General features: G+C 41.5%; 1 protein-coding gene across 1 annotated transcript in view; it reads left to right on the forward strand.

The window, feature by feature from the left end:
- C6 (complement C6) overlaps positions 1-12,349 on the forward strand; it is a 76,684-nt gene extending 64,335 nt beyond the window's left edge. Inside the window, exons 17-18 of the mRNA XM_005889718.3 lie at positions 2,717-2,958; positions 12,139-12,349. Of these exons, the coding sequence (XP_005889780.2) occupies positions 2,717-2,958; positions 12,139-12,314 (418 nt within the window). The 3' untranslated portion in view covers positions 12,315-12,349. The remainder of the gene's footprint in view (positions 1-2,716; positions 2,959-12,138) is intronic.
- Positions 12,350-12,754: the final 405 nt, after the last annotated feature.

Here is a 12,754-nt window from a genome sequence, read left to right on the forward strand (position 1 = left end):
AAAGGTCTTGTAGGTCTTCATAGAACCATTCAACTTCAGCTTCTTCAGCGTTACTGGTCCAGGCATAGACTTGGATTACCATAAATTGAATGGTTTGCCATAGAAATGAACAGAGATCATTCTGTCATTTTTGAGATTGCATCCAAGTACTGCATTTTGGACTCTTTTGTTGATCATGATGGCTACTCCATTTCTTCTAAGGGATTCCTGCCGACACTAGTAGATATAATGGTCATCTGAGTTAAATTCACCCGTTCTACTCCATTTTAGTTTGCTGATTCCTTTAGAATGTCAACGTTCACTCTTGCCATCTCCTGTTTGACCACTTCCAATTTGCCTTGATTCATGGACCTAACATTCCAGGTTCCTATGCAGTATTGCTCTTTACAGCATCAGATCTTGCTTCTGTCACCAGTCACATCCACACCTGGGTGTTGTTTTTGCTTTGGCTCCTTCCCTTCATTCTTTCTGGAGTTATTTCTCCACTGATCTCCAGCAGCATATTGCACACCCATCTTTCAGTGTCCTATCTTTTTGCCTTTTCATACTGTTCATGGGGTTCTCAAGGCTAGAGTACTGAAGTGCTTGCCATTCCTTTCTCCAGTGGACCACATTCTGTCAGAACTCTCCACCATGACCTGTCTGTCTTGGGTGGTCCTACATGGTGAATAAAATTAGAGTTAAGTTACTGAGGAAGAGAATGAATAAATGGGGAAATAACAAGTCAACAGACTGTGTCCAGTTGTGATATTTCACTTTTTATATATTTTAAACAATGCAGGCTGTTCTAGGGCAATTTCCATCTTTATTTTTTATTTTTTTAATATAAATTTATTTATTTTAATTGGAGGCTAATTACTTTACAATATTGTATTGGTTTTGCCATACATCAACATGAATCTGCCACGGGTGTACACATGTTCCCCATCCTGAACCCCTTTCCCACCTCCCTCCCCATACCATCACTCTGGGTCATCCCAGTGCACCAGCCCCAAGCATCCTGTATCATAAATCGAACCTGGAGTGGCAATTCATTTCACATATGATATTATATGTGTTTCAATGCCATTCTCCCAAATCATCCCACCCTCGCCCTCTCCCACAGAGTCCAAAAGACTGTTCTATACATCTGTGTCTCTTTTGCTGTCCATGTACATAATTGTTGGGGCTTTCCAGGTGGCTCAGTGATAAAGAATTCACCTGCCAATGCAGGAGGCACAGGTTCGATCCCTGGGTCAAGAAGATCCCCTGAAGAGGGGAACGGCAACCCACTGCAGTATTCTTGCCTGGAAAATCCCATGGACAAGGAGCCTGCTGGGCTACAGTTCATGGAGTCACAAAGGGTCAGACACAACTTGGCGACTAAACAGCAGCAGCAGCAGTTCATAATTGCTACCTTTGAATTTTTCTTCTATTTCTTTGCACCCAGGTTTTTTTTCAGCTTTAACACTGATCGCCTCTCACATTCTTCTGAGTTCCAAGTAAACAAACGCTTGTAGAGACACTTTGTTTATTTATTTATTTATGAGAACACTACAGGGACTTTTTCTGTAACATCCCACTGTTGTAATTCAGCCCAAAGTTGGCTCTGTCTACCTTCCTAAGAATCGACCACAAGTGGTCCGCCTTGTATGAGCTACTGCTGCTGGGGTCTCCTCACCCAGAAGATGGCCTTCTAGGGAGAACTCACAACATTCACATTGCCCATGTAACCAGAGGGAACTTCTTTCTTTGTCTTTGCAATACCAGACTATGAGAGTACAGACTGTCCTCTAGAACTGTCTGAATTTCAGCTCAGCCCTCCCTCTCCAGCCTCTTCCTATACTCCTCAGTTCTCTTTGATATGGCATCAAAGGTGTTTGTGAGAGTGACTGGCCCCACAGCTTAAGTTCCCTGAACTTAGAAAGTGGCTTTTTGTTCTCTCTCTGGGCTTCAGTTCCTGGAAACAAATTTACACACTGGTGCACTGATTTTTAACTCTGAAGTTGACATCGGAGAAGAAACTCAGGCTTGGAGTAATCAAGTTCTTGTCCTCTCAGCAAGAGAAAGACTATGGCTATCTTCTTGTTAGCAGGACCCATCTCTTTACTTAGATTTAGTGACTTATTCAGAGATCGACCTAAAAACTCATGCTCTTAGTCACAATACAAACACACTTGCAATGCTATATAATTATGTATAAGACTTTGGTGTTGCAATTGAGTTCAGGGGAAGTGCAGACTAAAATAGTCTAGGTTGATCAGGATTAATGTAGCCAAGAATTGATCTGAACATAGACAGCCAGAGAGGGGAGACAGTGCAACATGGATTGAGCAAGGCATGGGATGGTAGCAAAGGAAGAATAATCTTGTCAGTCTAGAAAATGCTCAATACAATTGTCAGGTAATAAAAAAGGATTAAGGAGGATGGGAAACTGATTCTAGAAAGGAAAGTTGATTGGATGAATTCAAAATACGGAAGATTTTGATTATCAGAATTAACGAATTCAGACTTTAATTTGAAGGCAATTGTGAGTAGTAACAAGCTTAAAATGAAAAATTTTTTTAAGGAAAATGAATCCCAGAGCATGCAAGATTAAATGAGAGACTGAAAGAAGAGAAACTGGGGGGAAGAGAGTAGGGGGTACAGAACTAGGTGGTAAGCTAACATATGAGTTGGCTACACACCATCTTTTCTAGTCTTCATGTATAAATGCTTGCTTTTCTCTCCCGTACAGCCATTATTCAGAAGAAATCTGTGTGCTTGATACAACATCCAGCGATTACTTTACTTCATCTGCTTGTAAGCTTTTGGCTGAGAAATGTTTAAATAATCAGCAACTCCATTTTCTACATATTGGTTCATGCGAAGAGGGTCCACAGTTAAAATGGGGTCTGGAAAGGATAAAACTTTCATCCAGTAGCACAAAGAATGCATCCTGTGGCTATGACACCTGCTACAACTGGGAAAAATGTTCAGGTAAGCTCCAGTGGTAATTCATACTAGAAAAGCTATCACTTAACCTTCATCTCAGCTGCTGCTGCTAAGTCGCTTCAGTCGTGTCCGACTCTGTGCGACCCCATAGACGGCAGCCCAACAGGCTCCGCCGTCCCTGGGATTTTCCAGGCAAGAATACTGGGGTGGGTTGCCATTTCCTTCTCCAATGCATGAAAGTGAAAAGTGAAAGTGAAGTCACTCAGTCGTGTCCGACTCCCAGCAACCCCATGGACTGCAGCCCACCAGGCTCCTCTGCCCGTGAGATTTTCCAGGCAAGAGTACTGGAGTGGGTTGCCATTGCCTTCTCCATCACCTCAGCTAGTACATCTTATTTGTATTTATACATTGTTTCTTATAAATAACCTTTCCTTAATCAAAACTAATTCTTTTTTCATTATAAAAAAGTGTTAGGAAATGATTTAAATAGAAGGGAAAATTAGAACCCAACCTACCCACAATTAGAAATAACTACTTTAACAACTTTGGTGTAAATCTTTCCAGTCTTTTTCTGTACATACATAATCAGACCCACCCATCGTCCCCAAGTAAGAACACCCATCCTGATCTCATGCTTCAGTACCCCTCTTCCCCACCTTTGGAGGGCCTTTATCAAATTGTCTAAGTTTTCTCTGGCAGATGGAACCAGCTTGGGCCAGCATAGGTAGAGTGCCTTGAGCCTGGACTGGGTTCCTCACCAATACCAATTACCAGAAGCATCTGCCTCAAGTGTTTTGAAGTCCCTTTGTAGTGGCTGGGATCAGCCCATGCTGGTAGGGTTCACCGGCAGGATGCCTTGAACCCACATGAGATCCCTTGTGAGCCCAAGCCCTGTTCCCCCTTTGTGGGACATTCTTCTACCCTCTACTGCTTCTCTCCTCATTAGGTGTGATGTCCCAAGAAGCTCTAGGACTCTATCTACAGAGTCCTTCCCGGCTCAGAGCTAGACCCTCATTCCCAGAGAGCAGCCTGGTGAGCCACTGGCCAGCAGAGTAGTCTTTCTCAAAACTGCTTGAGATCGGAATGCTAGTAAAGAGTTGACACTAATTTAGAATGACTTCAGTCATTTATATAAAAGAAACACCCCATTTAAAAATTCCCTGGAGCCTCACACACCTCAGGGATGGCATTGATTACATTATATGTTTGAAAAAAATAGGATCATATACTGCATCTTATTTTATATATTGCTGTTTTTTTCACTTTGATGTATCATGAAACTATTTCCATATCATTATATATTATTCTGCCACATAATTTTCAATGTCTGCAAAAGCTCATATGGGCATTTTGTGATTTTACTTAATCAATCTTTAATTTGATATTTAGATTTTCCCCCAGATTTTGCTGTTAGAAACAGTGCTGTGATAGACAAATCTATCACAGGTAAATTTATACTCCAAGATTCTATCCTTAGATTATACTTAAATGGAATGTTTCTAGATAAATACTATTTTAAAATAGAAAGTCATTGTTGATGCTATGTATCAACTTGCTTTCTAGAAATGTCTTTATCATATTATATTCATATTTACAGTGTGTGATAAAGACTGCCTTCCACACCCTCACCAAACCTTGGAGCTATTACCCGTTTATATCTCTGCCTATTTGATACTTAAAAAGTAGTATTACATTTCTATTTTCTGTAAGTGTATTGCCTATTGGCATTTCATTTGTGAACTGCTTAAAAGCAGAAACTTCACAGCAGTGCATTTGCACTAAGGTGAACTTGGAACCTGAAATAGTTCGACTGAATTTCATATAATACATAAATATGGGTTGAAGATTAGGACCTAACAGAACTCAAATAGGCAGCTAGATTTCCCTCTGGCTCATCTTCAAAAAATCATCTGAAATCGAGGCATAAAGTAAGCAACGGGAACTTACTGAATTGTTAACATCTACCTTTTGCTGAAGCCACTTTAGTTTTGCAAAAACAAAGATAAAAACCTTATTATTACCCTTGACTTCTCTTTCACTTTTCAACCCAGTTCTTTGAGTCAGTCCTGGAAAAAGGGAGAGGCGTTATAAACCAAATCCAGGCTTTTCTCAATCCACTTAAAGCTGATTATCAAGGTCCAGCTCCCTTGACAGGTGGCAGGATGGAATCCATGACAGAAGGTCACCATGATTGGCACAGCCAACAGGCCATCTGATGGTGGCAACTCAGCAGGTCACTCTCTGGGGCTTCTCACCTTGTGCCCCGAATAAAGCAATTTCACATCAGTTCAGTTCTGTCGATTAGTCATGTCCGAATCTTTACAACCCTATGGACCACAGCATGCCAGGCCTCCCTGTCCATCATTAACTCCTGGAGTTTACCCAAACTCGTGTCCATTGAGTCGGTGATGCCATCCAACCACCTCATCCTCCATCCCCTTTTCCTCCTGCCTTCAATCTTTCCCCAAATCAGGGTCTGTTCAAATAAGTCAGCTCTTCGTATTAGGTGGCCAAAATATTGGAGCTTCAGCCCCAACATCAGTCCCTCCAATGAACACCCAGGACCGATTTCCTTTAGGATGGACTGGTAGGATCTCCCTGCAGTCCAAGGGACTCTCAAGAGTCTTCTCCAACACCACAGTTCAAAAGCATCAATTCTTTGGCGCTCAGCTTTCTTCACAGTCCAACTCTCACATCCGTACATGACTACTGGAAAAACCATAGCCTTGACTAGACGGACCTTTGTTGGCTAAGTAATGTCTCTGCTTTTTAATATGCTATCTAGGTTGGTCATAACTTTCCTTCCAAGGAGTAAGAGTCTTTTAATTTCATGGCTGCAATCACCATCTGCAGTGAGTTTGGAGCCCCCCACAATAAAGTCAGCCACTGTTTCCACTGTTTCCCCATCTATTTGTCATGAAATGATGGGACCAGATGCCATGATCTTCGTTTTATGAATGTTGAGCTTTAAGCCAACTTTTTCACTCTCCTCTTTCACCTTCATTAAGAGGCTCTTTAGTTCTTCACTTTCTGCCGTAAGGGTGGTGTTATCTGCATATCTGAGGTTATTGATATTTCTCCCGGCAATCTTGATTCCAACTTGTGGTTCATCCAGCCCAGCGTCTCTCATGATGTACTCTGCATATAAGTTAAATAAGAGGGTGACAATATATAGCCTTGATGTACTCCTTTTCCTATTTGGAACCAGTCTGTTGTTCCATGTCCAGTTCTAACTGTTGCTTCCTGACCTGCATACAGGTTTCTCAAGAGGCAGGTCAGGTGGTCTGGTATTCCCCTCTCTTTCAGAATTTTCCACAGTTTATTGTGATCCACACAGTCAAAGGCTTTGGCATAGTCAATAAAGCAGAAATAGATGTTTTTCTGGAAATCTCTTGCTTTTTTGATGATCCAGCGGATGTTGGCAATTTGATCTCTGGTTCCTCTGCCTTTTCTAAAACCAGCTTGAACATCTGGAAGTTCACATATTGCTGAAGCCTGGCTTGGAGAATTTTGAGCATTACTTTACTAGAGTGTGAGATGAGTGCAATTAGTTTGAGCATTCCAATTTCACGTAGGAGATGGAAAACCAGGCCTAAATACTTACATTGTTTGACTCTAATCATTGTTCAATCATCATGTAGGTAAGCATTACTATTCATTTTTTTGTTGCCTGACCAACACCATTACCTAACTGACATCTCTCTCAGAGACAATAATTTGTGGTAGACAAGAGCTGAAAGTACTATACAGCTATGTATTTATTTAAAATTTGGATTTAAAACATAAACTTTTTCTCTAAAAATTATAATGTAAGAACATTATTGCAAAAATACATACAAAAAATAAAAGGGACTTGGACAGCAGGAAGGACAAATGGTGCCTGTCTGTACCACAGTAGGTAGCACAGGTATTCGGGGATGTGTTTAGTGTTAACATCTATTTTCCTTGTTTATCATGGAGAAAGGTCTTCATGCAACTCCTCTGTTTCAAAGAGTTTCTTTTTTTTCCCCCCTTTTTCTTTTCCTACAAATTACTCTTTCCAAATTTGGCTGAGTAACAATCATGACTTATGATTTAGTCAAAATATATCTTTATTATTAGCTCTTTGCTTAGTGTATGCATGCTTAGCCCCTAGGTTAGGTCCAACTCTTTGTGACCCTTACGTATATCTAAATCCCACAGCCACCAGGATCCTAAGCTTGTCTTTAAAAAAGAGCAGTCAACTAAAACTGTAGTCACAATCTGAAAGTAGAGAGTTATTTTGTTTGGTGGGAACATCTAGGACCTTGAGCCTGAGCCCAGGAGACAGGATCTCAGTAGCTCTGAGAAAACTGCTCCAAGGATGTGGGAGGGGGAGTCAGGCTCTATACAAGTTTGCAACAAAGGGAGCAGGCCCTCTGAACATCAAAGATCAGATACCAAGTTAAGGAATTTAGCATTCTTTGTAAGGGAAGATGCAAGCCTCTCTGCTCTCTGAACTCATTCCTTTCATATGCACCTCAGCTATCTAGAGCCGATCCTGTTTCCTTCCTTGTTCACCTTAAGGAGTGGCAGATGGCTGCTTCTTGCATTTCCCCAGCTCCTCAGCAATCACTGCAGGTGGTGGCAGCATCTGCTAGATCTCAGTTTTGGGAGGCCTCGTTCACATTTGGAAGCCAGAAATCGCTGATGGCTATGACTGTGATTAAGTCATTCAGTCATGTCTGACTCTTTGCGACCCCATGGACTGTAACCTACCAGGCTCCTCTGTTCATGGGGATTCTCCAGACAAGAATACTGAAGTGGGTTGCCATGTTCCCCTTCAGGGGAACTTCCCAACCCAGGGATCAAACTCAGGTCTCCTGCATTGCAAGCAGATTCTTTACCTGCTGAGCCACCAGGAAAGCCCAATGGCTGTGACATTTCTTGTTTATTGATATGGCAGGAATTATTTTCATTTCACAGAAATATAAAGTTTGAATACTTAACAAATATTGGTCAAGTTAGCAGAATGTCTTGGGGTAGTAAAAATAAAGCATAAACCTTACTTAATAAGAGAGTTAAGTCATTTAAAATATCCTTTGATCCTACACACAGTCCAAAAACTGAAGCATTTTCCCCCCTAAAGATATGATCTGCCTGTGCCAGCCTTCTTTAGCTGGTGAGCAAAAGTCAGTGTCACAGAGATATCTGTTCATGTGGCACTCCAGAACAAAAGTATGACTGCAGCATTTATGAAAAGAGGAAACAAAAAACGTATTTCATACTCAATCTACTCATGACAGGCTGGGGTATTATTAATTTTGAGTTGAATTCAATGTCATCTTGATTAAATTGTGTTCTTGATTACACTGTATAGTCTGCTACCCTTTTCCTTCTCTATCTAAAATGAAATGAGAAAAAGTTTAAAGTGGAACTTCAAAGTAACATGAAATTCACTTTTCAAAAGTTGGAACACAAGAGCCTTCCCAAGGAGTCTAATTTTGTGGCATTAAATGTTTTGTCTAAATTTCAAAAATATCTACCAAGAGGGGAAAATGTATTCAATAAACATCCTTTTAGTATCCCCTATGCTAAAGTCATTGTTCAAAGTAAGGTGAGGGGTATAGTGATAAAGGATCTTTATATCCTCAAATTGTTCACAGTTGGAATAACATTCCACAGTGTTGTTGTTTAGTCATCAAGTCGTGTCCAACTCTTTGTGACCCCATGGACTGTAGCCCACCAGGCTCCTCTGTCCGTGGGATTTCCCAGGCAAGAGTACTGGAGTGGGTTGCCATTTCCTTCTCCAGGGGATCTTCCCAACCCAGGGATCAAACTCACTTAGCATGTAGATTCTTTACCACTAAGCCACCAGGGAAGCCCCAAAATTTCACAATAATTACATGAATACATTTAATGCAAGACAGTATGTGATAAGAGCTATAAGAGAGATAAATATCTTATCGCCTGGAAGGGTTTCGTTAGGATGGAAGCATGAAAACCGACTGTTGGAGGTGGCAGGAAGGGCCTCTTCATGCTGGTAACCTGAAAATCATCTTGCTAAGAGCACTTAGGTTAAAACCGTACTGCAAGAGTGGTGACCATGGCCTTTCCCCAAGCCTGGGGACCTGACATCCTCTCTAGAGGTAGAGCTGTCTCCTGTTCTTTGTCAAATCCTAGAGTTTCCAATAACAAACAAGACTGTCCCCAACTAAAATCTTCTCTAGCTGGTTGACAAAGAAGGTAAAAGGGAAATTCATGTCTTTTCAAGAAATGCTTCCTACCATGGACAGGAAGTTTATGTGCTTACAAAATCTCCCCATTTCCTTTTGCTGTTTTCTCCCATCAGTTGAGATACATGAGAAAGAGTTGATATTTGCCCAAAAGAAGCTGCAGACTGTTTCTCAGTCTGACTCAGATATTTTGGCAACATAAATTATCCCAAATCCATCGAATACTTTTCTTTTTGAATACTTATATCTGCACCCCAAATTCAGAATTGAAACCAATTGATGAAGCAGAATTAATTGAGCACCTTGTTAAGAGCTGGTTGGGACAAACATAAGGATGAGTCGTGGTTACTGCTTTCTCACACAGTCTTGGGAGAAAGACATATGAAAAGCTAGCTTTCTCCAGGGGAATCTATCCAATCCAGGGATTGAACCCCAATCTCCCACATGGCAGGCAGATTCTTTACCATCCAAGCCACCAGGGAAGCTAATTAACAAAAAATTATAAAAATGTCAAATGTAGTACTGAGAAATTTACACCATTAAAATTTAGTTATAGAAAACCTTGGTGGGGGATATGTGGCTATACAATGCTTCATGGAGGAGGCAAGGCTTATAGGCATTGGACATGTGCAGGAATATTGGAAAGAGCATACCAGTCTGGCAAAAGAAGGGAATAGGATGGGCAATGGACAAAAACTGGACCACCCTTGGGGTCCTTATTGAGAAACAGAGCGAGAGTCACCCTATCTGGGATGAAGAAAGCAGAGAATATCTGCTGCAAAGGGATATTGAGGCCAAATGGTGGAAGACCTTGAACTTTGATTAAATGAGCCTATATCCCTTTACTCTAAAATGATTTAATATACTTGGCTTTGGTAACTTTACCCCAAATGGTCATTTTAAAACTCTTTCATGAATACAAGATTTATATGAATTATGAAGTGATGGGGTGGTTTTGAAACCAAGCCTGAGAAAAGTATCACCCAATTTCACTGCTTATTAAAATCCAGATTCCCAGTTATAACCTAGGAATATTCTAGGAAGAAATAAAAAAATGCAGTGCAGAATTATAAGAAGGCAGCCCTATAAGTCATTTATGATTTAAAACCTGCCTCTACCACTTACTAAATCGTGGGACATTGGGCAAATCACTCAGCCTCTCTGAGCTGACTTCGTTTGTAGGGTTAGTACGATACCTTGTAGTTCATATGTTCATTGTGAGGCTTAAATGAAATAAAGCATGCAAAGCACTTGGTATATTCTGTGGTTTCATCATGCATACTCAATAAGTGATATAAGTATTCCGAGGTGGCGCCAATGAGAAAAGAACACGAAGGACAGTTTGAAGACATTGTGGAAATGGATTGACAGGAGGTAGAAAATATGCCAGCAAATTTGGAAAACTCAGCAGTGGCCACAGGACTGGAAAACGTCAGTTTTCATTCCAATCCCAAAGAAAGGCAATGCCAAAGAATGCTCAAACTACCGCACAATTGCACTCATCTCACACGCTAGTAAAGTAATGCTCAAAATTCTCCAAGCCAGGCTTCAGCAATACGTGAACCATGAACTTCCTGATGTTCAAGCTGGTTAGAAAAGACAGAGGAACCAGAGATCAAATTACCAACATCCACTGGATCATGGAAAAAGCAAGAGAGTTCCAGAAAAACATCTATTTCTGCTTTATTGACTATGCCAAAGCCTTTGACTGTGTGGATCACAATAAACTGTGGAAAATTCTGAAAGAGATGGGAATACCAGACCACCTGATCTGCCTCTTGAGAAACCTGTATGCAGGTCAGTAAGCAACAGTTAGAACTGGACATGGAACAACAGACTGGTTCCAAATCGGGAAAGGAGTACGTCAAGGCTGTATATTGTCACCCTGCTTATTTAACTTATATGCAGAGTACATCATGAGAAACGCTGGGCTGGATGAACCACAAGCTGGAATCAAGATTGCCAGGAGAAATATAAATAACCTCAGATATGCAGATGACACCACCCTAAGGGCAGAAAGTGAAGAACTAAAGAGCTTCTTGACGAAAGTGAAAGAGGAGAGTGAAAAAGTTGGCGTAAAGCTCAACATTCATAAAACGAAGATCATGGCATCTGGTCCCATCACTTCATGGCAAATAGATGGGGAAACAGTGAAAATAGTGTCAGACTTTATCTTGGGGGCTCCAAACTCACTGCAGATGGTGATTGCAGCCATGAAATTAAAAGACGCTTACTCCTTAGAAGAAAAATTATGACCAACCTAGACAGCATATTTTAAAAAGCAGAGACATTACTTAGCCAACAAAGGTCCATCTAGTCAAGGCTATGGTTTTTCCAGTGGCCGTGTATGGATGTGAGAGTTGGATGGTGAAGAAATCTGAGCGCCGAAGAATTGAGTCTTTTGAACTGTGGTGTTGGAGAAGACTCTTGAGAGTCCCTTGGACTGCAAGGAAATCCAACCAGTCCATCCTAAAGGAGATCAGTCCTGGGTGTTCATTGGAAAGACTGATGTTGAAGCTGAAACTCCAATACTTTGGCCACCTCATGCGAAGAGTTGACTCACTGGAAAAGACCCTGATGCTGGGAGGGATTGTTGGCAGGAGGAGAAGGGGACGACAGAGGATGAGATGGCTGGATGGCATCACTGACTCGATGGACGTGAGTCTGAGTGAACTCCGGGAGTTGGTGATGGACAGGGAGGCCTGGCGTGCTGTGATTCATGGGGTCGCAAAGAGTCGGACACGACTGAACGACTGAACTGAACTGAACTGAGCAGCTGATTGGATGTGGCTAGTGAGGGAGAGGGAGGTGTCAGAGGTAGCCCAGCTCCTACATCTTACTGACTTACCAGCAGCCTCACCTCGCTTACATCCAGATGACTCCATTCAACCACAGTTGGGTCTTTTGAGTCAGTGCCTTTGTGCCTGCATTCTCACTCACTGCCACCAAAGTGCTTGCTGCACGGGGGAGGAGTCAGGTAAAATCAAATCCTAAAGCTCTATAGAGAGTCACACTGTCTCTCTCCTTGCAGCCACCACCTCCAAGTGTGTCTGCCTGTTACCCTCCCAGTGCACCAAGGGCGGAGACCAACTCTTCTGCGTCCAAATAGGATCATCAGCGAACGGGAAAACAATGAACATATGTGAAGTAGGAGCTGTAAAATGTGCCAAAAGGGAAATGGAAATACTGCATTCTGGGAGGTGTTAACACTAACACGATTACCCATAAAACAGAGTTACTGCCCCCCCCCACAAATAACCCCTACAAAAGGACACTGTTGAATAAACATCAGACTGGCACATTCAGGAGTTACCGACAAAAATCCTCAGGTGTTAGTTTCACACAATAACTCTTCCTGCCTCTCTCGTGTCTTCTCCCTCGTCCAGTTCCCATCCATGCAGCTCTATAGCATATCTCTAGGTAATAACTTCCACATCAATCTAGTAAATTCTTCAGTTCATGTCACACTAAAATGATTGGACTTCTGACGACCTTATGATGCCTGCTGTATTAAGCATACTGACAAGTAGAAATCAGAATAAAAATCATAATTTTCTTCAATGAATCAATAAACATAGAAATCTAAACAACTTGTCCAACACATTCTTGAAACCCAACTTTCATGCACTCATTCAATAAATAATTGG

The sequence above is a fragment of the Bos mutus genome, chromosome 20 (genome assembly GCF_027580195.1).
Source record: "Bos mutus isolate GX-2022 chromosome 20, NWIPB_WYAK_1.1, whole genome shotgun sequence".
Taxonomy (NCBI): Eukaryota; Metazoa; Chordata; class Mammalia; order Artiodactyla; family Bovidae; genus Bos; species Bos mutus.